Source organism: Macrosteles quadrilineatus, unplaced genomic scaffold (assembly GCF_028750875.1).
Source record: "Macrosteles quadrilineatus isolate MER2022 unplaced genomic scaffold, UCM_ALF_1.0 Scaffold_2__2_contigs__length_208266976, whole genome shotgun sequence".
Classification (NCBI taxonomy): Eukaryota; Metazoa; Arthropoda; class Insecta; order Hemiptera; family Cicadellidae; genus Macrosteles; species Macrosteles quadrilineatus.
The window spans coordinates 174,543,376-174,567,130 of record NW_026542595.1 but is presented as its reverse complement, the minus strand read 5'-3'; the positions used below and the strand labels follow the sequence as shown (position 1 = coordinate 174,567,130).

The 23,755-nt window shown below is 34.8% G+C and overlaps 2 protein-coding genes across 5 annotated transcripts in view; one reads left to right on the top strand and one right to left on the bottom strand.

The window, feature by feature from the left end:
• Positions 1-23,755, bottom strand: part of LOC128987985 (E3 ubiquitin-protein ligase TRIM9-like) — a 179,930-nt gene that overhangs the window by 92,821 nt on the left and 63,354 nt on the right. The gene's annotated exons all lie outside the window — the stretch shown is intronic.
• On the top strand, positions 870-4,161 carry LOC128987986 (uncharacterized). 3 transcript variants are annotated; one of them, XR_008490309.1, is made up of 10 exons: positions 870-1,174; positions 1,581-1,616; positions 1,775-1,816; positions 1,917-2,075; positions 2,175-2,300; positions 2,384-2,518; positions 2,624-2,743; positions 2,829-3,272; positions 3,357-3,548; positions 3,635-4,161. XR_008490309.1 is itself a non-coding variant. In XM_054409149.1 (8 exons), exons 1-8 carry the CDS (start codon positions 1,091-1,093, stop codon positions 2,994-2,996), a joined length of 870 nt encoding a protein of 289 aa, XP_054265124.1. In that variant the 5' UTR covers positions 870-1,090; the 3' UTR covers positions 2,997-4,161. The 3 variants fall into 3 exon arrangements, 1 of the variants encoding a protein (XP_054265124.1); XR_008490308.1 differs by having other exon boundaries at positions 2,829-3,548; XM_054409149.1 differs by having other exon boundaries at positions 2,829-4,161.

Genomic DNA, 23,755 nt, shown 5'->3' with positions numbered 1-23,755 from the left:
ATCATTGTAAGTATGATTTATTACTTTTTAATATATTTTTTTTTGCTGGTCAATTTAATGTAAAAATTTTAAAATAACGAGTAAAACAGGTAAAATACAGAGTAAAAACAATTCAACTATATGGTCTCTTTGACACATTTAACAGTTTTTTTTTACTAAAGAATACAGCAGGAAAAGATTGTTTATTAATCTCAAATTGGTAATTTCAGATAATGGACAAACAAATGTTGCAAGAACTAGCTGTCCTCGAGGTTTATGACGGTCCTTCTAAGGTCCCTTGTAAGGACCTCACCGCCGCAGAGGGCTACCCCATAAACTCCATGAAGCGCACAGAGACGAAATACGGCCCATCCATCATGGTCGAAATCGTCATGCCAAAGGGAGAGACAGCCATCACTTTCCTCCCTCGAAGATTTGTCGACCAGCTGACAAACCAGCAGATTGACCGCTTCAACAAAGGCGGCTTCAAAATCCAATGTACAGGGATGACAGGGCGAAGCCCCAACGTAAAGTTCTTTATGTAATAAAAAATATAGAAAAATAAATGTACTATTTCTTTATTTCGATTGTTTTTAATATCTTCCCTGCTACAACCAATAATTAGAAGGTAATTTGCAAAATGAAGAGTAAAAGGGTAATGCATTAATTACCGCTCCAAAGAGCATTTAACTATTATATGAAGGGAAATATAAAATTTGCAGCTTAAAAATAATATTTAACTATTATGCGAAGAAAAATACAAAGATAGTTTAAAATTACATACCAACTTGAAAGATAACATTTATTTGACAAATACAAAGTTCTGCTAGCTAAATAGCATTAAGTATCATACAAAGAAAAATACAAAACTAGACTAAGGAAATGCCGAGGACAGAATAAACAACTCTCCATATAAAGTCATCAAGGAAATTGCAAATCATTTGGAGGTTGTTTCCACATAAATTAGCAGAGGAACAAATTTGGCAAGCTGTCAAAGAGATAGCATTGCGATTATTTTGAGGGTCAGGTCACTCTGATTCGAGGTTTTATCTCTGTATATATATCAGAGTCAAAAATTGAAGCCTCATCACTCTCTGTGAATATCTTCACCATGAAGTTTCTTTCGGTAGTGTTTCTGCTAGCCGGCCTTACAGCCATCAACTCCTCAGACGAGGAAAATCCTCCTTCACGTTCGGTAAGTCTTAAATATTAAAATTGCTTTTTTTTAGGTTTGTATACTTTAAAATAGTCAACTTATAATTGTTTTTTCAGGTTATGTATATTTTTAGTGCCCAAGTGTAAATATTTTAAACCACGTATAACAAGGAGCATAGGATGAGTGACGTTATCTTGAGATCTTATAAGCCGCCACATTCTTTGACGCAGCTGGAGCCGTGATTAACGACCTGTCACATTCCTTCACAGCAATCAACAACCCGTACAACCGATGATAATCACAACAGATTATTTTGAAATCAAAACCATAATTTTGTCTTGTGATTAACTAAATGTTATAATTTCAGGATAGTACTATATTGTCGTAATATTTACTTGTGCAAACATCCGGGAACTATATTACATTATTTGTATTTATCTTTTAGGTACCCAGTCCGGACATCTTTCAAGATGATGATTCTGTAAGTTATATTGAAAAAAAAAATACTTTTTATACTTTACATATTTCTTTATCTTTTAAAGACCTGTTTAATAATTCAGTTTTAATTTACAGGAACTATACGTATGTTATGACATAAAATTATTTCTACATTATATTAATTTGACACTGTTTTTCCAGGACGCCACTGTGGAAAACCTCGACCTTAATCAATGGAGACGTGTAAGTTATTATTTATAAGTTTACTCTTATAAACTGTTCAAAATACATACTAATCAAAACTAAATAGTTTCTACTTATAAAAATATGTTTTTATTTTCAGAATGAAATAATACATTTATTGCTTCCATTCAACCACAACAGCACCGGGGAAGTATATTTCACCAACATCAGAGGAGATTTGCTATCATATAGACGGCAATTGAATGATAACACTACCCTCAATTTATTTCCTCTAGAAGGGTTTGCTCACATTTCCCAGGTAAGAAAACGGTAATAGAGTACGTTTAAAAAATCCAACATTTGTTAATCATTCATGTTTGTTAATTTGCTGTATTATTAATTCATATGTATTTTCCAGCGCCGTGCCAACGTAGAAATTCATAACATGAGGAGGTACAGTTATCCAACCCCTGAAACTGGGATTTACCCCTATGTCAGAGTTGCAACTGTTAACTCCATTGAGTGGACTCTAACTACACTGATGGTCAGTAGAAATCCTAGATGTATTTACATTAATTAGTTTTACTAGTAGAAGTAACTATTTTTATAACTTACAAACATTTACAGAGAGGTGGTGAACCAATTGACCAAGAACACCTTCAGTTATGGCAAGGAGATGTGACATCCAACCATACCGTAACTGAAACCTCGGAGTATTTAGAGTCCGAAGTGCGGCGAACGCAGATGGAACACATCATTATGGTAATTTATCAGTATAATCATTTACTCACCTTTTAACCATTCCTAATAGCATCCCATCGTAATAAGTAATTAATACAATTACTAATAACTTTTAATTTATTCCAGCTTGAGCCTGCACTTCTGATGAATAATGACTCCCATTTCACAAATACAAGAGGAAATATCCTCATATATTTAGCCAGAACAGCTCCACTGCCTCCAATCGGCTATCATCAGATAACCTATGTAAGTAAATATAACTAGCTATTATACATTTTCACTGTAAGTATATAATAGATTGTTGGTTTATCTTTTTTTTTTCCTTTTACAGTCAGAGGCAGCAGACCGTTTTGTTCAAATATTAAGATCTGTGAGTGGGGGTCATTTAACCATAGAATTCAGCAGCACCTATGAAGATTACTACAGAAGGCCACGTGATCCATTTTGGATACTCATCACACATGAGGTAAGACTAGTATCAATGTTCACTATTAAATAGTACAGTAGTATGATTTAGTACCATGTAAAATATTTATTGCATAATTTACATCATTTTGTTTTTCAGAATAACGGCAGAATTCCTGAAGGAACACGCTGGTTGTATTACAATTCGACCGGCGAAGGGTCCTACATTTCCCATGTATTTAGAGGGACCCCCGGACTTCTTAGTCGGATCGAAGAACAACACAATCAGCACCTGATGGATGCCGTTTCAGGCCTTCGACCAGTACCTTCTGAACCTGTTGCTGGACCATCCAGAAGGATAAATCCCACGGTAAGAATAATATAAGTTTAGAATAAATCTTTAGCATCTATAATATATGTATATTAGAATATTGATATATTTTACATTTTTTAGCCCGTGGATGACTTCGACCCGTCACAGGCACAGGGGAACGAGCTTCTCTCTGACGAAGTACTACCATCTTCACCTCGTAGTCCTTCGCCAGAGACCTCTTCTTCCCATACACTGCTAGAGCCCCATCCTCTCTGCCGGAGCTGCCAACGGGAAGAAAGAATCCTACGTCAAAGAATGGAGTTTTTTCTAAGGGTGGGTTTTCATCGCCTAATTTTATTTCTCTTACCCAACCATAACTAGAGACATCAACAAAAAAATAAAACTTGATTTGTTTTCAGGATATCGATGCCGACAGTGGTGACAGAGCTTCGTGGAGAGCTATCGGCCACCTCAACACCACTAGGACAGAACTAAGGGAGGTGTTGACATTGGCAGATTCCGCAATTGGAATGGCCAGCCGAGCAGAGATGGCAGAAGTTGCTCCAGTCATCTGGAACGAGATCCGGACGTCCTTGGAGCGGATCCTCGTGATGACAGGACAACAGATGGACGATAACATCATTCGAGGTCAAGAAACCCCAACCGAACCTCAACGGACCATCACCTGCCAGATCTGTCAGGATGCTCTCCCAACGATTGTGATTCAGCCTTGTCACCATACCCTTTGCCCGGCATGCGCTATTCGATTATACGTTTGCCCGTTCTGTCGAAAGACAGTAACGGGCAGAAAAAGACTCTATTATGACGGATGAGTTCAATTACTAAAACATAGAGTAAACTTTAAATCAAATTTCATTATCTTTTCTCATACCATATATTCCATTAATCACAATTTTACATTTTTTTAGATTTATAATTTTATGTTTATCAAAATAGATATAGTAAAATAAAAGATATATTGATAAATTTCTACTATTCAATTAACCTACCATTCCCTAGCCTATAAGTAGAGATTTATAACCAATCAGAGACGAGCTTATTTTCAACCAATCAGAGAACGCCTAATTCAAATATTTTTGTCCGTTAATTTCAATACCACAGTCACTTATTTATAACCAATCAGAAGCGAGCTTATTTTCAACCAATCAGAAAACACCTGATTCAAATATTTTTTTCCGTTAATTTCAATACCATAAAAGATAATTCATAAATCATAGAGGAACACCAAAGAAGTAATTAAATATTATTAAATTTATATTAACATAAGAGTACACAGTCTTCAACCCTTCCAAAAACAACAACCCCACCCCACCCCCCAACTCCAACACCCACCCCCAACACTAAATCCACCCCTTAAACCACCCCCAACACTAAATCCACCCCTTAAACCACCCCCTACTCTAAATCCACCCCTAAAACCACCCCTAATCCAAAAAACCACCCCTAATCCAAAAAACCACCCCTAATCCAAAAAACCACCCCTAATCCAAAAAACCACCCCTTATCCAAAAAACCACCCCTAAAACCACCCCTAAAACCACCCCTAAATCAACCCCTTCAATCCACCCCTAGGCAACACGCAACACACCAAAACTACCCCTGCTAGATCGGGGGACATTCTACTACAAGGCATTCCCATCTTTAAGGGACCAGCTAGTCAATTCGTGTATTCGAATGAAAACAAAGTTATATCAACTACTGCAGCAAAAATTCGATTTTATCCTTATGTTAATGTACTTTGAAAATTAACGTGTCATACAAATTCTATAGTTTACAGACAGGATGTGCTATGTTCCTTTCAGTTTGAATTAGTTAAAATCTTAGTGAAGGAAAGGAATAAATAATTTAAATTGTACTATATTACGATTCCAAAAGAGGGAATTTTTCTACGTGTTAGGGAACTATTTGCTTAACCAATACAAATCAAGATGATTTATTTGGTCATTGCACCTTTTTCAATGAAAAATTTTAGTACAACAGGAATGCATAGTTTGTAAATAAAATATATAATTATTGGAGTTGAGTATGCATTTCACCAATATCACTATTATCCACTTTGGCAGTGAAACTTGTACAAAAAATGTTAAAATTTAACCCCTAACCGCAGCTTAATTCCTATACTCCACCTAGCAAGGACAAAATCAACCCCATAATTAGGCCTTCATAAGTTGCGTGTCAAATCACAATGCTTCATTCCCTTCTGAATCCATTACGCGATAATGGTTGTGATAAAAGTTGAATGCCACCAAACTGGCAAAGGATTTATGGCATTGCTGATAAAATAGGGGAAAACGTGGAGATGTGAGTATGGCACTTACGTGATAAAATGTCGCCAACTGTTGTAAACTTTGGAGGAAAATGAAGTTGAAATATTTGAAAAGCACTTCGTTTATTAAACTGCCCTAGGATGCAATTATGGATTTCATTACGTAGTTACACTCACATTCAAGGAATTTTAAAACAATTCTGTTGCCTTGCAGGTATTCAACACGAAATCAATCCATCTATTTCGGAATGTGACAGTATTAATTTTGCCGGAGATATTAGACCTCGAGGACTGAGTTGATTAACATTCCAATAACAGGTAGATCCTTTGTCTTTGATTAAGTTGGGAGTTTATTAGTTGAGACGGTGTGATTTGAGTGGAGTGTTTGACTAACTGAGACTACAATCTAGGTTAATATTTCAATCAGGTGGACCTATTGTTACCGATTGAGATTTCGAGACTTGATTAGTTGTGTCGGCGTGATTTGTATGAAGTAGTGGTCGAACTTGTATGCTAAGGTAATTAGCAAGAACATGTATACACATTGTTTTTTGACTGTCGCTAATATTAATTGTAACAGCGTGATTGAAATGTAATGATGAACGAACTTATATTTTTGTGGTATTATAATGTTGATTAACAATCTAATAAAATAGTTACAGTGTTTTTCCTGGTTAATATACTGAGCCTTGATTAATTGAGAAATGCTTGTATACTGATGGTTGGTCTTGATTATTAGTAATGTAAATGGAACAAGGGATTTACTTGTATCTTTTGAAGTGGTTTAGTTAACTTTGTTCTCTAAGAAAAATTAATAACTATTTTATTGACAGTTAAAACAATTTACTTGAACTTAACAGTAATTGTGACTGTGAAGTGGTTGTAAAACGCGAAATCCAACAGGTCAGGAGTTCAAATCTTAACCGTACACAGATGATTTTCTGTGATAAGACATGTGATCTTTTGTACATTAATACCTTACTTAACAATATTTAATGCTAAATTACTCTTTTTTCTTTATGTCTTTCTGGGGTTGTGGTATATTGCACGAAGTATCTTTCAACTTGGGATGCCCGTTAATCAGGGGACATTGATTTATGTGTTGATAGAAAAAGAGGCACGTTAACGAATATTTTGAGGAAATTGTACCATAAATACGCTGCAGATAAAAGTGACTCAATTTGAAATGTAAATACAGCAATATGGAATATACGATACCAAGTAACTACCCAGTCGACCCCAAGTAACCTCGTAAACATTGGCCTTGGTAACGCGCGTGGCTTTATGAACACTTGAGTTATGAACGCATGAGTTCAACCGAAAAATTCCAAACTAATATAAAAGTAATGTACCCTACTTTAGACAATTTAGTAATTTAAATGTAGCTGTAATCGATTGGAAAGCAAGGAAAAAATACCTTAACTACTTTGTGTACACATATTTTGTATTGAAAAAATCTTATCCGGATATAGTTCGTTGGGAAATACAGTAGTTGATATTCCCTTAAATCTTAAACTACCGATTAAAGATAAAACTAAAGACCTAATACTTAAGTTAAAGCTGTAGCCAAAAGTTTTATAATTAAAATAAATAGTTGAGCTGAGCCACCGTCAGAGTTCACTGATGTAAATTAACGTTTAACCCAAGCCAAAGTGAAAGAACTCATTGTAAACTATAGCTCATGTTGTTACATCGTTTCAACTAACACATTGACAACACAATTAAGGATATGAAAACATTCAAAATCGTAAGTGGGACAATTTATGTGTTTTATATTTTGTAATAGTTACAACTGGTTCATAGATGAAATGAGACATACCTCAGTATCCAAAATTCATTTACCAAACAATTAATTGCAAAAGTGGCAACATGTGAAATATTGATGGGTAATTTTATGAACATAAAAATAAAATATTTTGGTACGGTTTTAGCTACTCATAGTATCAAAATCACCGGCCAGGATGTTGTCGGACAAATATTAGCGTCATAAACGAAGGGTCCCGACAATATTTAATCAGAAAGGGGAGACTGCTCCCCTACAAAATTACATTTTAGAATCCTACCCTGCTACATTGGCAGAAATTGATTTTGTTCAAAGTAAATATACTTGGAAACTTGTACACTCATTGGTAAAAATATTTGAATGAGTTTCTATGTTTAGAAAGCCCGCGCTGTAGCTCTAGTGTAGTTAGAGTAATGGTCCATGGTTCAAATCCAGCCAAACACCGATGGCTTTTAGAACAATTAAAACACCGTAACTCTTTTAAGTGGTGCGGAGCCCGGGAAGCGAGCTGGTGTAGTCGTAGAGAGCGGTTTCGGTGTCCGAGGTCGCGGGTTCAAATCCCACCAACCACCAATGGATTTTATCTATGTGATAATGCCGCAACCTTCTAGGACTAGCCTGAGGTAACGTACAAAACAGTTCCGGGTTAAGACTAACGTCCTAGGATGGTAAAGTGGGACAAGAAAAAAAGTGGTGTGTGGAGCTCACCACAAGACTTGGATTCAGCTGTCCTGGGGCGGCTCTAGACTGTCTGCTTGATATACTACTATCGACATTTACGTCGAGGTGGTAGCAAGTAAAACAGCCCAACGCCTTAGATGCGAAAACTTATGGATAACCTCAGGAAACAATAAAGGGCACTCCAAAATTGTTCAGGTGGTACATAGTGATGAATTGGACTTGCCTTCAGATCACATGTCCAAAAAATACTCATTTGGAAAGCCTTTCAAAGTACAAATACCAGATAGGAAGGATTGGTCTGGCGTAAAAAGGACCCATACCCTCAGGTGATTTAGAATGCTATACTGATGGTTCTAAGATCAAAAATTGGGGCACTGGAGCAGGTGCGCATTGGACAAATGGAGGCACTGGCATTTGTCTTCCCATGGGGAAAACCCCAACTGTTTTTCAAGCGGAGGCCACTGCCATTCTGGTTTGTGCTCGAGAACATCTTAAAAGATATCAGAGGCAAAACAATCAATATCTATAATGATAGTCAAGCGACCTTAAAAGCATTAAACTCTTACGAATTCAACTCCAGGCTCGTGTGGGACTGTCTTGCTTCTGTGTCTGAGTTGGGTAGGAGAAATGACCTTACGCTTTGCTGGGTGCCAGGACACTCAGGCATTAAAGGTAATGAAGCTGCAGATAGATTGGCAAATACTGCCTCTGCGACAACAATGATAGGCCCAAAACCCTTCTGTGGCATCTCACGAAACAGTGCATGTTTTGCGATTGCGTCATGGGCCAAGGAAAAGCATCGCAAACGCTGGGTCGATGTTCCTCTTCTTAGGGTCAGCAAGCTTACTCTGTTTAGGCCTTCTAAAAAGGTCGCCTCTGACCTCTTGAGACTAGACAGACGAAGAATTAAATTAACTGTTGAATTGATAACTGGTCATCGGAGATTCAGGAAACATCTACAACGGATGGGCTTATTTGATGATGGTGAACCGATCTGTAGGTACTGTGATAGGTCAGAAGAGACAGCTGATCACTTACTCTTTGATTGTAACGAGCTCTCTGACGCTAGATTGATAACTCTTGGAAATAAGGCTAGAGGTAGATATCTTCCTGAGGATGAACTAATTGGGAAGCTACAGACATTCATTGGGCGCCTTAACTTGTAGGTCAACAAGAAAGCAATGGTCTGGGGTGCGCAATAATTCGATTTCGGATGAAGAGCTTTAAGGTCTCGACGACCTACCCCTGTTAGATAAGATAAGATAAGATAAGATAAAGACGTGGATCACATGGAATACAATTAGGGTAACTTAGGTCAGGAACCGTTTTTGGATTGTCGTTCTTCCTATTCTGAAAGCCAGGCAATAATATGTTTTGTTTAAGAAAATGCAATTGATCTTAAATATATATCATGTTTGAATATCCTTGCCACAGATATTTCATGTGTTATAAACACTTGTAAAGCTATATAGGCATGTAAAAATGGATTAGACCTAAGTCAAAAGGCTCGTGTTTCAACAAGGGAAAGTCAAATGGTTAAGGGATGATGATAAGGACTTATCACATAGGCACGTCACTTTGAAGTAATCTGCATTTGAGCTTCAACATACAGCTTTGTGATAAGTCCTTACTACAAGATAACAAAACATGATTACAAGATTGCTTCTGTTTTCAAGATTGCGTGCTTATTGTGCGCACAAAATTTACTAGAACCTAGTTAAAACGATAACAGGGTTGGTTTTTACAAACCGGTAACAAAATCGATAGTAGAGGATTAAGAGGGTTTATCTCACTTGTACAGATTAGGAATAGTGTGAAAACTATAATTTACTTTAATTTACATGATCGCACACGATGTAAGGAATGGCAACACTACTGATAACAATATCATTGATGATTAATTCTAGAAATGACGGTGAAAATCCCACATTCGAATCTAAAGCATGAGAAAGGTATTCAAGAAACATTTCAAATCTATTGTGAGATTGTATAGACCTAGTTCTAGTTTAGTGCTAAAATTAAGATATTGTAAAATTAACCCTATTTAATTAACCGTGTTACTTTCCAACAATACAAGAGGTTTTAATTCGTTTTTTTCTTATTGTCAGCTGTTACACCCGTATCTTCTTACATTTGGAAAACATTTTCTATTACATTTTTTACAATACAATATTTAAATACTACGGTTATTTCGCAGTGAATTAGACTATCTGTTTCAATAAGAATTTAATTAAAATATGCTCCGTACTAAAAGCATACAATTGTGCTTACCTGTAGGGTGGCACTCAGTATCTATTTTAAAATCAGTATAAATCTACAATTTTGTACGCCAGACACAGTTGCAGTTGTAAAAGTCGGGTCTCAAAGAAGCGCTCCTCCAATTAGAGACAAAAGTGAGCCCTTCTGGGGCGGCATTTGTAATTTGGTTTCAGTGCAAACGTGTGAGTCCCCTACTGTCTCCTTCGCCTTAATGAAATCTAACATTCTTCTTTTGAATTTAGATTTTACAGAAAAATTATAATGCTACATTGCATATGTCAAATACAGTAGTTAAGACATCTCTAAACGTGTTGAATATTGTTTTCGGTGCGAATGTGCGAGAGCTTCCTACTCCATTCTTCACTACCTTGATAAAATATTAAAAAATCTCTTGAATTTAAAAGTAACTTTACGTTAAATATTAAAATATTTGCACACGGATCTTAAAGTGTAGATTAACTTTTGATTAGCATTTTATCTCGTTTAGCTACAGCGGATATAATCAAATACTTCTTCCAAAAATCTTTAATGTATCTACATTATACTGAAAGTTTTTATAATATGGCATTTTATGTTACAATGGCGATCGGTTGAAACCAGTCATATCAGGTAAAGATGGATTTAAATGTATAAATTGGAACCATTAGAGATGCGAAAAAAATTATTTTTTTATATTATCCTTAAAGGATAACACAATAATTGACAACAAAAACATATGGTGAATTTAGTCAAACAAGTGTTTCCAACGCTCATTACTTTGTAAGTTTTGATTACATTAAGTATAAGGTAGGACCTATGTTAATGAATAACTCGCTAAAGATTTTAAAACTATACTGCATAATCTTATAAATTCTGACATCGAAGTAAAAACCAATTTATTACCAAGTTATATACAGGGTGTTTTTTTTAAAACTTGCATCTTTATTTATGTAAAAACCGCAATAGATAGAAATATGCAGTTTGCGGGAATCATCTATTGACGTAGGGGGCCCAATTGTTTTGAATTCAACGTTACATTCACATTCCCCCCCCCCCCTTTCCACCCCCGCCCCCAACTTAATTTTTTTTAAATAGCAAGGTACCCCTTGTGACATATCAAATGAAAGAGCATGAAAAAAGAAAATTTTTGTTGAAAACAAAATTAAAATCGGCTCATGAATTTGTGAGATAATCCCCCCCCCTTTTCCCCTACCCATAACTTGTTTTTTAATAGCAAGGTACTCGCCCTTGTGACATATCAAATGAAAAATAAATTTCACAAAAACATTTTCTTTTTACATGCTCTTTCATTTGATATGTCACAAGGGGTACCATGCTATTTAAAGAAGTTAAGTTGGGGGCAGGGGGGGAAAGGGGGGGAATGTGAATGTAACGTAGAATTCAAAACAATTGGGCCCCCTACGTCAATAGATGATTCCCGCAAATTGCATATTTCTATCTATTGCAGTTTTTACATAAATAAAGATGCAAGTTTTTTAAAAAAACACCCTGTATATTTAAACTCTACATTATTAGACGTATTATTTAAATTACAAACGTAACACTTTTCAGTACAAGGATGTACATGGTACACAAAGCAAACTAAATGTTTATGCTTTATTCCAAACAAGCCATAACAAAGCTGGGCTGGGGGGGTAGAGGGGGGGAGGGTTATATTACCGCATAGCTGGTGTATGCATTATTAATAAATTTACTGCAATGGAAGGCTTTAACTGTGTTGCGTAGGGATCTAAATATTAAAACACCCCCGTCGCAGCAAACCTGCTACTGCTATTAAGCATATTTTAGGAAGATTTGTTATTAGACTTTAGCAAAGAAAATCCATAATAATACAAATCTAAGCAACATACTGATCTGAAATTGCATGATTGTGACATTGTTAGCCTATATGAACGCGATAGAACTTACATCTGATTTTCTCTCTTGAACAACCACTACCTATAAATAATCATAAAGTTTTTAACAATCATAAGTGAAGAAGGCAGGTGCCATCACTTGAAATATTAGATGAAACTCGATTGCAACTAATCGTTCTTTTGACATTGATATTTTGACACATTTTCATCACGATCGGATGGCCGGTTTGGTAACGCATAAAGGACAAACAAACGGCAAAAATACATTGGATTATATATATTTTGTATATATGTATATAGTTTTAATTTTGCTTCATTTTTCTCTGCACCACTTCAGTAATTTATTACCAACTAAATTATTATTTTTTTCATTCAGCACAATATTTAATTATTATTTGTTTATATCAATATGTATTATAATTGCTAATGCCAACATTGTATTTGTTTAGATTTACTTACTATTGAATTACCATGTACTATTAAATTATCTTAGCATGATAATTTATTCAGCTATTGCAATTTCTTAATTTTAATGGGGTTTGCTAAATAAATCAATTTGCTTCAATGTGTTAATAGGTTTTCTACTACGATGGTCACACAAAACTAAGGTTAAACATATTGAATTAAATGAAGAATAGAAAAAAAATGAATGGATACACTATACTCAAATGATATAGCAGTATGTGAATATTCTTAATAAGAAGATTGCGTTACAAAAAATGTTTCAATATATTTACAATTAGTCCAGTATTTTTACAAAATTTAAATGCACATTTTACATATTTTCAGTGACAACTCTCACTGTGGATTTACATATTTGACAACATATTATTAAAATCACTGCTATTTTCATTTTTAAATCTGACACAATAAAACAAACAATTTTTGTAAACCCTACACATATTTTTCGTGGCATTAAAATTATTTCGGAACCATTGACTTTTAGAAATTGAGGATGGGAAAGCAATAAATTTGAATTTTCGCCACCATCCAAATTACTGTAGTAGCTAAACGAAATTTGGGTCTCACCACAACCTTTGTACTATTTGTCCGCTACGTTTGAACTCCGTATTGATCTGATTTGCGTGATTTTCCAAAATAGAGCTCACAGCGCACGCAGGAGCTCGCGTGTGGAGACCTACTTCCCGTCCATCACATCATCACATAAACCCTTGGAACCGACGTCGTCTGCTGGCCTGTTGACGACTCGAGATGCCTCTAAAGTATACTTCCGACTGACAGTTCCGTTTCCTTCTAATAGTGTCAATGTATCTGAACGTGATGGACCGACTTTTAGATTTACGACCGTTTTTTAAAAGTAGCCGTTTCAGTTCAGTTCTTGGAATTGAAAAGTTTCACATAACAGCATAGTTTCACTCATAACAACACGAGTAACGGACCAACGAGGTTCAAGGATCGAAAGAGAAGTAAAATTGTAATGATTCGAACTTAAACTAATCAGCTGTTCATGCCAATTTAATTGTTGAGTGGTGCAATAAGGTTTGGATAAAAATTTCGTTGCATCAATGTCAGTGGCAATGACAGGTTAAAAACGAAAATATAACCTCTCTTAGAAGTTATGAGTTATTTTTAGTAATTAAAACATTGTCGTAGGTAGTAGTTTACGCAACTCGCGTAAATAGTGTTAACGACACTGGTAGTAGTTTTTAAGGCACTCACCGGATCTCGTACCTAAATTTTTTTACTCGTGCCGTTAACACTATCTTTACGCAATCGTTGCGTAAACTGCTAGTGTTTATTTCAAGCAGCTGAGATTTTCTGTGGATGTTCAAATATTCCACAAGAATTCAAAGGGCTATCAATCAGAAAACGGCCGAATACATTAAATCTACATTCACATTTCGCGCTCTCAGTACATACATACCTATTTTATTAAGGTATTAAAATTTATTGAAATCAATAAACTCAAGTAAGGAAAAAACTGCTCAGTCTGAAAAAAATGTTTTGATCTATTCAGGATCCTATAGAGTTTACCCCGTTACTGTTTTAGTTGAGATTAGCTCAGATCGGTAAAACAACGAACCTGAACTCTTGAATTTCCGGAATAATCAAAATCCAATTGAATGTTCCCTCGGGCACATTCCATTTGAGATTCGACCAACAGCAATAACCTGAAGGAAATTACCATATTTTGCAGATGGCGACCATAACTGAGACTGAGATTAAAATATACCAAGTCTCGTTTAGGTAGATATTGTTTGCTAATTTGAATGAATTTACTACACAAACAATTTACGCTTTTTCGTGTACCATTATTTGGAACCCACTTGTAATTTTTAATAAGACTATAAGTTGATACGCAGAGGGGAAGGTTTTCCAAGAAAACCCCGCAATTTGCCCGGGAAAGAAAATGAAACTGAACGTTTTCCCGGGAAAGCGGGTCGTCTGGTAATAAACAAATGAGACCAGTGTCTATAACTATAACAGTATAACACAAGGCTCGACTAGGGATTAGCATAGAAACAGCTGAGGAATATATCATGAAGGTGCAGACACAGGGTATAAGCTGCTGTAACTGTACAGCTGTGTTAGTTGTAAATTTCCTTTATATTAACGAGAAGTTAAGTAACGTCATGTTTTCATTATACATTTGTAGTGATTTTCATTTCAGTACTGTAATATATTTTTACTTGCCCTTGGACTATAGAAGCACGACCGTGATGTAGACTAGTTCCCATAACAAATTGTAGTAAGTTTTCGAATTAAAAATATATTTGTTTTATTGAGCCACGGAAAAATGTAATACCGTTTTATTTCGTCCAGTGGTCGAAAACTCAACAAAACATAAGTAATGTACAGACTTCTCTACTTTCACCCCACACTGTGAATAAAATATGTGATTGGAATTTCTTCCATTTGTTTTGAGTTTATGTTTATATTTCGTCGCCAGCATGGCAAGCCATAGGGCCCATGTTAATTTTAAATTAATTTTGCGTGCTTATTTTTTGTCTATTTTAATTTATAAAGGGATTCTGCACATCTACAGGAATATATCTTTCTAACAGTATGCGTGGATTTTTCCTGCGATGCACACGAGGCGAGAAAAAAAGTATCACAAGAAACATGCTTGCGTATTAATATATAGGATACATGTACTGCATTACACGGTACTTTTATGTGTCACATCGAGTAGGCTTATGACGAAATAGAACAGCAAATAGAATGATATCAGTAGCAGACTGACTCTATGAAATACTCATTTAACTGTTTTCTCTTTATGTACAAGACTTATATCAGCTTTGTAAATGAATGTAGTCTTGCCTCAAAGGACTAGGTCAGTGCTTGAACACACGAACATTTTATATACAGTACTCAAGTAATTTTATCAAATATTTACTTTGACCACACCGTAATATGGGTATTTAGTATTTTAAAATAATAATAATACAGTTTAAAAATATAACGGTGGTATCAAGAATTATAAATAATTTATTCAAACTAAAATCAACCCAATCCTGAATCTAGGTCTCCAGGCACAAACATCACACAGCCAATCGCGTGACTGATTCTTGAAAGTCCATCACAGTCTGTCAGTATAAAGTCACGAACACTTCCTCTACTTTCGTTCCTCTTCCTACATTACAAAAACCTTTACATCTTACGTAAAACGTACAATAGACAGTTAACACCAGGGGAACTCAAATGGATTTTGTGCTCGCCTTCACACCCAAAGGTTTCAGGTTAGATCCTGCCAACGACCGATTCTATACCCCGTTTCAATTCATACAGTTATAACAAATAAAGCCACCACGATAGCTAATTTCATAGATTAAATTAGTTTCTTAAATATTTTAGGGAATATGTTCAAATCATTGATTAGTGATGTTTTCCGGCAAGTTAGGTGTTAAAATTCATTATTATTTTTCTAACTTACTTTCACGCAACAAAAATTGTTATTTTGAAATTGCCATATGCTATTTTTTTATTAGATTTAACGTCAGGGATTTACAAATTTTTTTTTTGTTGAATACAAAATATTTTTTAAAGAATTTATGAAAACTTTACTTAGGAATAGAGTTCATATACCAGGATTATGCGAACGTAAAAAAATATCCTATTTGGAAAACAAGTTAAGACATAAAGGTGGAAGGTTTCGTCGAAGACGTGGGCCTCTAAACCTCATCTGGAGACAAATATTCCCAGTATTTGATCAGCTGTAAAAACTGACAAGCATCACACAACGACTCGCGGCTGTTTTTGTCAAATGTTTATACAACGAAGCCTCGATTCCAGAATTTTCCAGATAGTTTTCTGTTCACTGAGTAAAACAATGGTAAATTATTCTTATTAGTTTGTTTTATAACGTCATAAATGGTAATGTAACAAAATGAGATGTAAAACTACAGGGAACTGAAATACAAAAAGTGTATGCGTATAAAAAAAAAAAAATGCAATTACTAAAATAGTTTCTTCTATGTTTTAGGATAAGTTGTTTTTAACACGAATGAAAGAAGAGTAAGAACCTTCAATTCCTAGTACTATTGGTGACAAATTTAGCATTTTCAAATTGCATTGATCATTCATTTCAGTGTATATTACTTAAAATATATTTTGTCATGAGCGCTTGAATACAAACAATATTAAGTTCGATTTATTCTCATATTGTTTTGATACTCTGATCTGCAGTTTTTACCAATCTTCATCGATAAAGGAACAGGAATTAATATCACAGTAATGTTCTACAAGAAATAATTAAAGCTTTCCAAAATGTAGGCACAAATCAGTAAATATTTACTTAGTAATTAGTGGAAAATTAAACCTGTTGTTAATAAACGCTTGTCCCTACTTAAACTGTTTTAGTCACCCCCAACAATCAATGTTATTTAACATAAGAATCGCAAAAAATATTCAGGGTTTAAGAACAATTTACTCTCCCGAACAATAATAGAAATCAACGTGCTATTGCCAAGATAATCAGTATTTGGCCCAAATAGAGACCGGCTAATTTATAATGCTCAAAGCTGGCAACAGTTGGGTTATATTGCCCAAGAGGCGATAACATTTGCAATTAGCTGGGAAATTCTATCTCCTTGAATGTTTCTTTGTTCACAATTACTCGTAAATTCAAGAATAAGAGTCGGTTTCTTGTAGAGACACTGTATACAGATTGTATCAAAGGTAATAAAGTGTCGAATGAATTTACCCGGTTCGTTACCCTTTATAAGGATCGGAGTAAAGTATTGACTTAGTCAACCGTGATTTTAGGTCGTGCAGTTTTAAAAATACTTGTTTTTTCACCCTCGAAGTAATAGTAATCCTATATTGTATATTGAATGTATGGTATAACCTTTTAAACGTGACTCGATTCAAACGGATCGTAATAAACAGTTTCCTTCATAATTGGTTTTTTTTTGTCCTGAATTACGTTTTGGTTTTACCATTTAGTTACCGGCTACAGTAGCCTACAACAAAAACTATAATTATTCCACATGATCTAGTATAAGGGGAAATAGTTCTTTGTGCAACTAGTAATTTGCACTCGTGTTACACATAATATTTTTCCTACAGTTACTATAAAGCATAGCAAAAATTAGTCTTTCAAACTACAACACGTTTCAACAAGTTTAGGTTAAATCCAAACGTTGAAAGAAATGGGAAACACTGCAACAGCTGATCGTAGTAGTAGTTATTTAAGTGTTGCCAACTTATTTTCAAGCGTACTAGGATTACGTGCCTAATAAAAGCACGCTGTTTTGTGTTGTTTGGTTGGAATACTGGAGTGCAAAAATAGGGAAATTCGCTAAAAGAGTGCGGCAAAAGTAAATAAATGCAGAATTTAGCAACTTTCTGTTCTATAATCAAGGAAGCCCACTTTGTTAGGTGACAGTAGGGTAAAACAATTACTGTACTGCATGAGAACGCATAAGTTTAATGACATAATGTATTGAATAACCGTAATGGCAGCTGAAATTCATATATTGAAAAACCATGGTTGAAAGGGTTTAGCTATTCATATCATAATAGTTTAGGCTTAGAGGCACAATCAAACGATTTTTTAGAACCGTTGTAGTAAGCCAAGGGAGTTAACGACGAGTGTAATCATAGGTGAAATTTTACGTTCATATCAAATACCTAACAACACAAACAGTCCTTTTAATTGCATTGCATTTTGAAACACCTAAAAAATTACACTGGAATGTACTGCAAGGCAAATGAAGAAAACTAGAGGTGCATATTATACATTTTACCGATGACGTATTACACAGGAGATGAAATAAATAACATCCTGTTTCGGCTGGTATTGATTGATAGAGGTTTGACGAAAGAGTCATAAAAATGATGGAGTTGTCCTCGACATGTTAAATCAATGTAGTGTCAATTTTGCCGTTCACTCACTTATGATCAAGTTATTTTTAGATTACAATCATGTTGAACAGTTCCCAAGTTTTTCCAAGACTTAGTTTCCACAGCGATTGGTTCGCGAAATTAAGTAAAATCACAACGTCACTGATTTTGCTCTACGTATTGTCACCCACCTTTAGAGGAAAGCGTTTTTAGTTTTTAAACGTATTTTGAGAAGTAAAGTTATAAAGGGTTCTGATACGTTTATATTCACTCAACAATTGGAATACTTTAAACCCCATAAGGTGTGACAGCCTAAATTGATTTGTGGTATTACTTGTACACAATTCACACTGAAATTGACTGTTGTGTAAACGCAGACAGACTACGGAGACGAGATGAAGAGTGTCACTGACATCAAAGGTAAGGGTGGGGGGAGCAACAGAGGGGGAGGGGGTTGTTAAATAAGATAACTCTGTTAGGGATACCTTACCCGTGGAAACATAGCCTTAAATTAATTTCGATGTTTATAAACACGGTGTTAAACAGTTGGTTGAGAAGATGAAGAAACCTCATAGAAAACCCAACACTTATGAATTTTGTATATTTTTTCATTACAGCTAAAAATCAACAATGTTATCAAAGCCATAGCTATTATAAAACACTAATTAATTAATTAATATTTTATGCGGTAAACTCAGAACCTATTGTCTGTTTACATACAAATTAGTGTATAGATTTTTAAAATCTACTTATTTATCATTTCCCCATCTATGTCAGTGCCGTTTGGTTGGGTAAGAGATAAAACATTGAACAAGATTGTTTTTCATTTTTAACTTAAAACTGTAATTTTTACTTCTCGAACAGTCACGAGCATCAGGTTACCACCAAACTGGTAGCAGAAAGCAGTTAATTTAAAAATACTAAGTACATTCTCAATGAAGTAGCAATAAACTTGATTCTTAGCACCATCCTAGGAATAGTCAAAAACTGAGCATTAGGGAAACGGTTATTTCTGACTTTCAAGAGAGATTTAAAATATTTTGGATATTTTCTGAACGAGAATCTTGCTTTGATAATGAGATTACGAAAGATGTTTCTTAAGTTGCGAGAACAAAAATTCACATCTATACGAATTGTCCACGATCCTCTGAGATGTAATTGGTTCTTAATACACAATCCCCAAATTTACTCAAGCAAATACTGCTCTTCAACTTGTAACAAAATGAGTCGTGATTTTAAAAACCTTAAGGGGGGAGTTCAAATAAAAAGTGAAAATTATTTATTTACTTATACTTTATTTACAAACCAATTTTACTCATACTACACCTTAAGGTGAAGTTATATAAAACATACAGAAAAAACTGGAAATTTTTTTTCCACTACCCAAGGGTGGGGGGGGGGGGATTTTTTGTGTATTGCAAGGGTTTGCGAGAACATAAATTTCTCAGGTTTTAAAAGTGATAGAGGGTTGTTTTTTTAATCTGTTCCTGAGAGTAATACCTACAATCTCTAGCATGGGTTTAAGGAAATTATATAAAATAAAATTACAGTAAATTTTTAAATTTCGAAATATTTTTTTCCCCCAAAATAACTGGTAAAAACTATTTTTTTTTTAATATTTTAATGACATTATTTTTACAAATCCATGCTAGAGATTGTAGATCTTGTTAAACTGAACAAAATAAAAAAAATTTCATCCTTCTATCTAGTATAGAACTTGAGATATTTATGTTCCCATGCGAAAAAAGTAAACTTTTGAAAAACGGCCGAATACCAAAACACGGTGCTTTTAGTGATTGACGAAGTGCAACTTCAAAGTATTTTTTTATGAGAAGAAAAAATCGTATAAGGTTGTTTTTAACTGTTTTATGTTCAGAATTTAATATATAATAAAAAAAATAAAAAATTGTAAAAATTCATATTTTGGCCATTTTTGGCAACGACCGAATACCAAAACACGGCGCTTTTAGTGATTGACAAAGTGCTACTTCAAAGTATTTTTTTTATGAGACAAAAAATCGTATAAGGTTGGTTTTAACTGTTTTATGTTCAGAATGTAATATATAATTAAAAAAATAAAAAATAAAAAATTGTAAAAATTCATATTTTGGCCATTTTTGGCGTGAACTCCCCCCTTAAATTCCCAAACCTGTGTGTTTTAGTGAAATGAATATGTATGCTTATTGTAAAATAGGGACTTAGCAAAGCAAAACAATCATGTTGAAGGCAAGTCTCCAAACAAAAGATTTTAAGACTCGAAAATAATAATATCTATCTCCACTATACACTTTCCAGAGTCCCTCCCAAACTTGAAAGGGCAGTTGTCTCAATTTCTGACCCGCCTGCCTCCTAGCGCCTAGGGACACATTCACTACAGGGATGACAGTGTTGACCCAGGGGGGAGTCCTCCCCTAACTGACACTGGGGCGACACTGTAGATGTAATGGGTGTATATTGTAGCCCCTGGGCAAACTGGGGACAAAGTAAACTATAGGGGAAACTTGGGACAAATTGACTAGTTGCCCCTTTGTTTGAAGAAGAAATAACTTTGAAGTAAGAACACGTTATACCTTACGAGACACTACCATTGACAGGGCTTGTACTTATAAAAATAGGAATTGATTTATACTTATCTTCGAGTATTGATTTTAAAAAGTAAACGTGGCCGAGACATTTTAAGATGTTTTCTACCACCTTTTGAATAAAAGATATGCTTTAATTATTTCACAAACACAAATAATTGTATTTTCTAATTTACAATCAAGGTGGGCACGCAACTGGGCGTATTTTAACCTAGAGTGAAAGATGGGGTGAAGAATGAAGTGAGATGCCCCGTATAGCTTTGTAAGTATAAATCCAAAATAAAACACCAGGTCTAGTTTCGAACCATTACAGAATTTCTTACTTTTCTCCAGAGAGATCCTATGACCTCGTGAAAGCTAAGCGAGCACGAGCTAGGCCATATTGGATAATTTCAAACAGCTGCTGAAGTTATTTATCGTCCAAAAATATTTATTCAAACGCCAAAGTGATTAAAATTTAAATACCTAGTAAACTGTGAGATCATAAATTGCCTTTTTAGTTTCGAATTGTTCTCCAAGGTGGAAGCTAACGGCCTTGGATCTTGGATTTGCCCACCATAAGAGCAATGTTAATTTCGTCAATTTAACAGCCGCTGCAGACATTTACCATCTCAAAATATATTTTCAAACACAACAGTGATTTTAATTAAAAAATTTAGTATATGGTGAGATTAGAACTTTTCTTCGTGGTTTTTTAAATTATTTTACGAGTTAGAACGTCTAGTATCCAAGCACTAACTCCTTAGCACCTTAGCAACTTAAATACTCAAACCAAAACGAACGTTGATTCCATTAAAATAATATAAACTCCGATTGTAACATTTGAAACTGACTAACGTATTCATCCTCAGTATTAGAACGTGACCTTTTGCAATACGTATTGTGCCGCATCCATGTATTGTATTGTCGCTCGTGTATTGTTACAGAGCCGCAAATCAACGCTATTGTTTTGTTTTGCATCAGGAATGGAAAGTGCTGCACTCGAGCTGTAAACACACAAAGACAACTCCATCGCCTCATTAGGATTAGTTGGATACAAGTTTTCATGGTGAAGATTACTGCTAATTGTATCGTAATCTACTGATTACCTCAAGATTTCTGGAGAGTTTTATTATTTACATATTTACAAATAAATAATCAACTAAGCCAAGTCTTTAGCATTAGTGAAATATACTCCCTTTAGATTATTTATCATTGAGGATCGGCTAATTCAAGTTAGGGTTCTATTCGGTATATGTAACGTGCGATTTGATTTGTATTCGTTTGTTATTATAGTAGCTGAAACCTATTAGAACAACGAGATAGACATGTTTGTAAAATATTCCATGCCCTCAAGTAATATAATCAACCAACAAAGCACAACATATAGGAGCAGTTTACAAAAACATTATATAATTGTCTGAATATTCCAACCATTGCTAACAAGTTCTCCTCCTCCTTGCACCTATACTTATTTAATACGCAAGCATGTTTTTTGTGACAATTACTCCTCCGAAACTACTGAACCGATTGACATGTTTTCGGTGTCATTGGAAAGAGCGTAACGTGAAGTTGTGCAGGAAACTTTCTTTTTAGGGAAATAATTAGAGAGTGAGGCCCTGGGACCCTTTAAAGTTTCGTATTTCTCCATAAGATTAACATGGGAAACAAAAATTGTTATGAAACTCCAGCTGTTGTCAGAAGTTAAAAGTGAGAAGAAGAACATATGTTAATTCTAAACATTCAATAAGTTTGCTAATACAGTTTGCTCCAAACATTTACTGACTTGGTTGAAATGGAATATTACTATTTGAATTTGGGTTAGTGTAAATATTACAATGGAAAAAAGCGAGAGAGCCTGGATAAATTGATATAATACTGTTATGTACATCTTGAGTATTTCCATAATCTTTTGGTCTTTTGATCTTCTAAAGTCATCAGAAATTATGACCGTTAATCCTTTTAAAATAACGCTTCTAATACTTAGCAATTGCTCGAATTCGAGCAACAGGGACACTAGTTATTATAAATGATCAAACTTAACTAAACCTGAAAAAAGACTCAACATTTTTCAATAGGGCGGACAGTCTACTTGCAGTATTTACTCTGTTCAACGACTAAACATTAAGATTTATCTAAACACACACATATAACACTTTTACGTTAACATTAGTTTGCTACCTAAGAATCCTCGAGGGATTTCTGTGATGAATTTATATAATCAAAAATAATCTCATGACAGAGTAATTACTTTAATACTTTATGAAAAAGGTTAGACGAGCAACAACAGTATACACCTTTACCGATAGTGCTCCTCGTGTGGCCACCGTACGCTATACACCAAAGCCAGAAAAATCACCACCATAATGTATAATGGTCAGTGAGCCGTACACTGATATCATTAGTTAGCCACCATACTATGCGTCAGTCTGCTGCTTGTGGCTAAATTATTATTCTAGCAGTTACTAAACCTGTGCTTCGGAAAGGAGTGAGTACACAGAAAAATGACGTGTTTTTAACACTCGCCGTAGAATAATTTAAGTAGTGTTGTTTTTACTTTTACCACAATAACCATAAGATAATAGGCATACATTTAAAACTAGATTCCAAAATAAAACAATAACTAAATGCGTTAAAAATGAGGCAGTATGAACAGTAGCGATGTTCATTTTGAGTAATCGGGTCGGTTTACAGAAGTCCGATGCAATATGTTGGTCGAGCCACAAATGGAAGTGTTCAACCGCGTTGTGTGTGTGTGCGTGAGTGTGTTGGTGTTAGTGGAGTTCCAAAGCGCACTTTTGGGACCC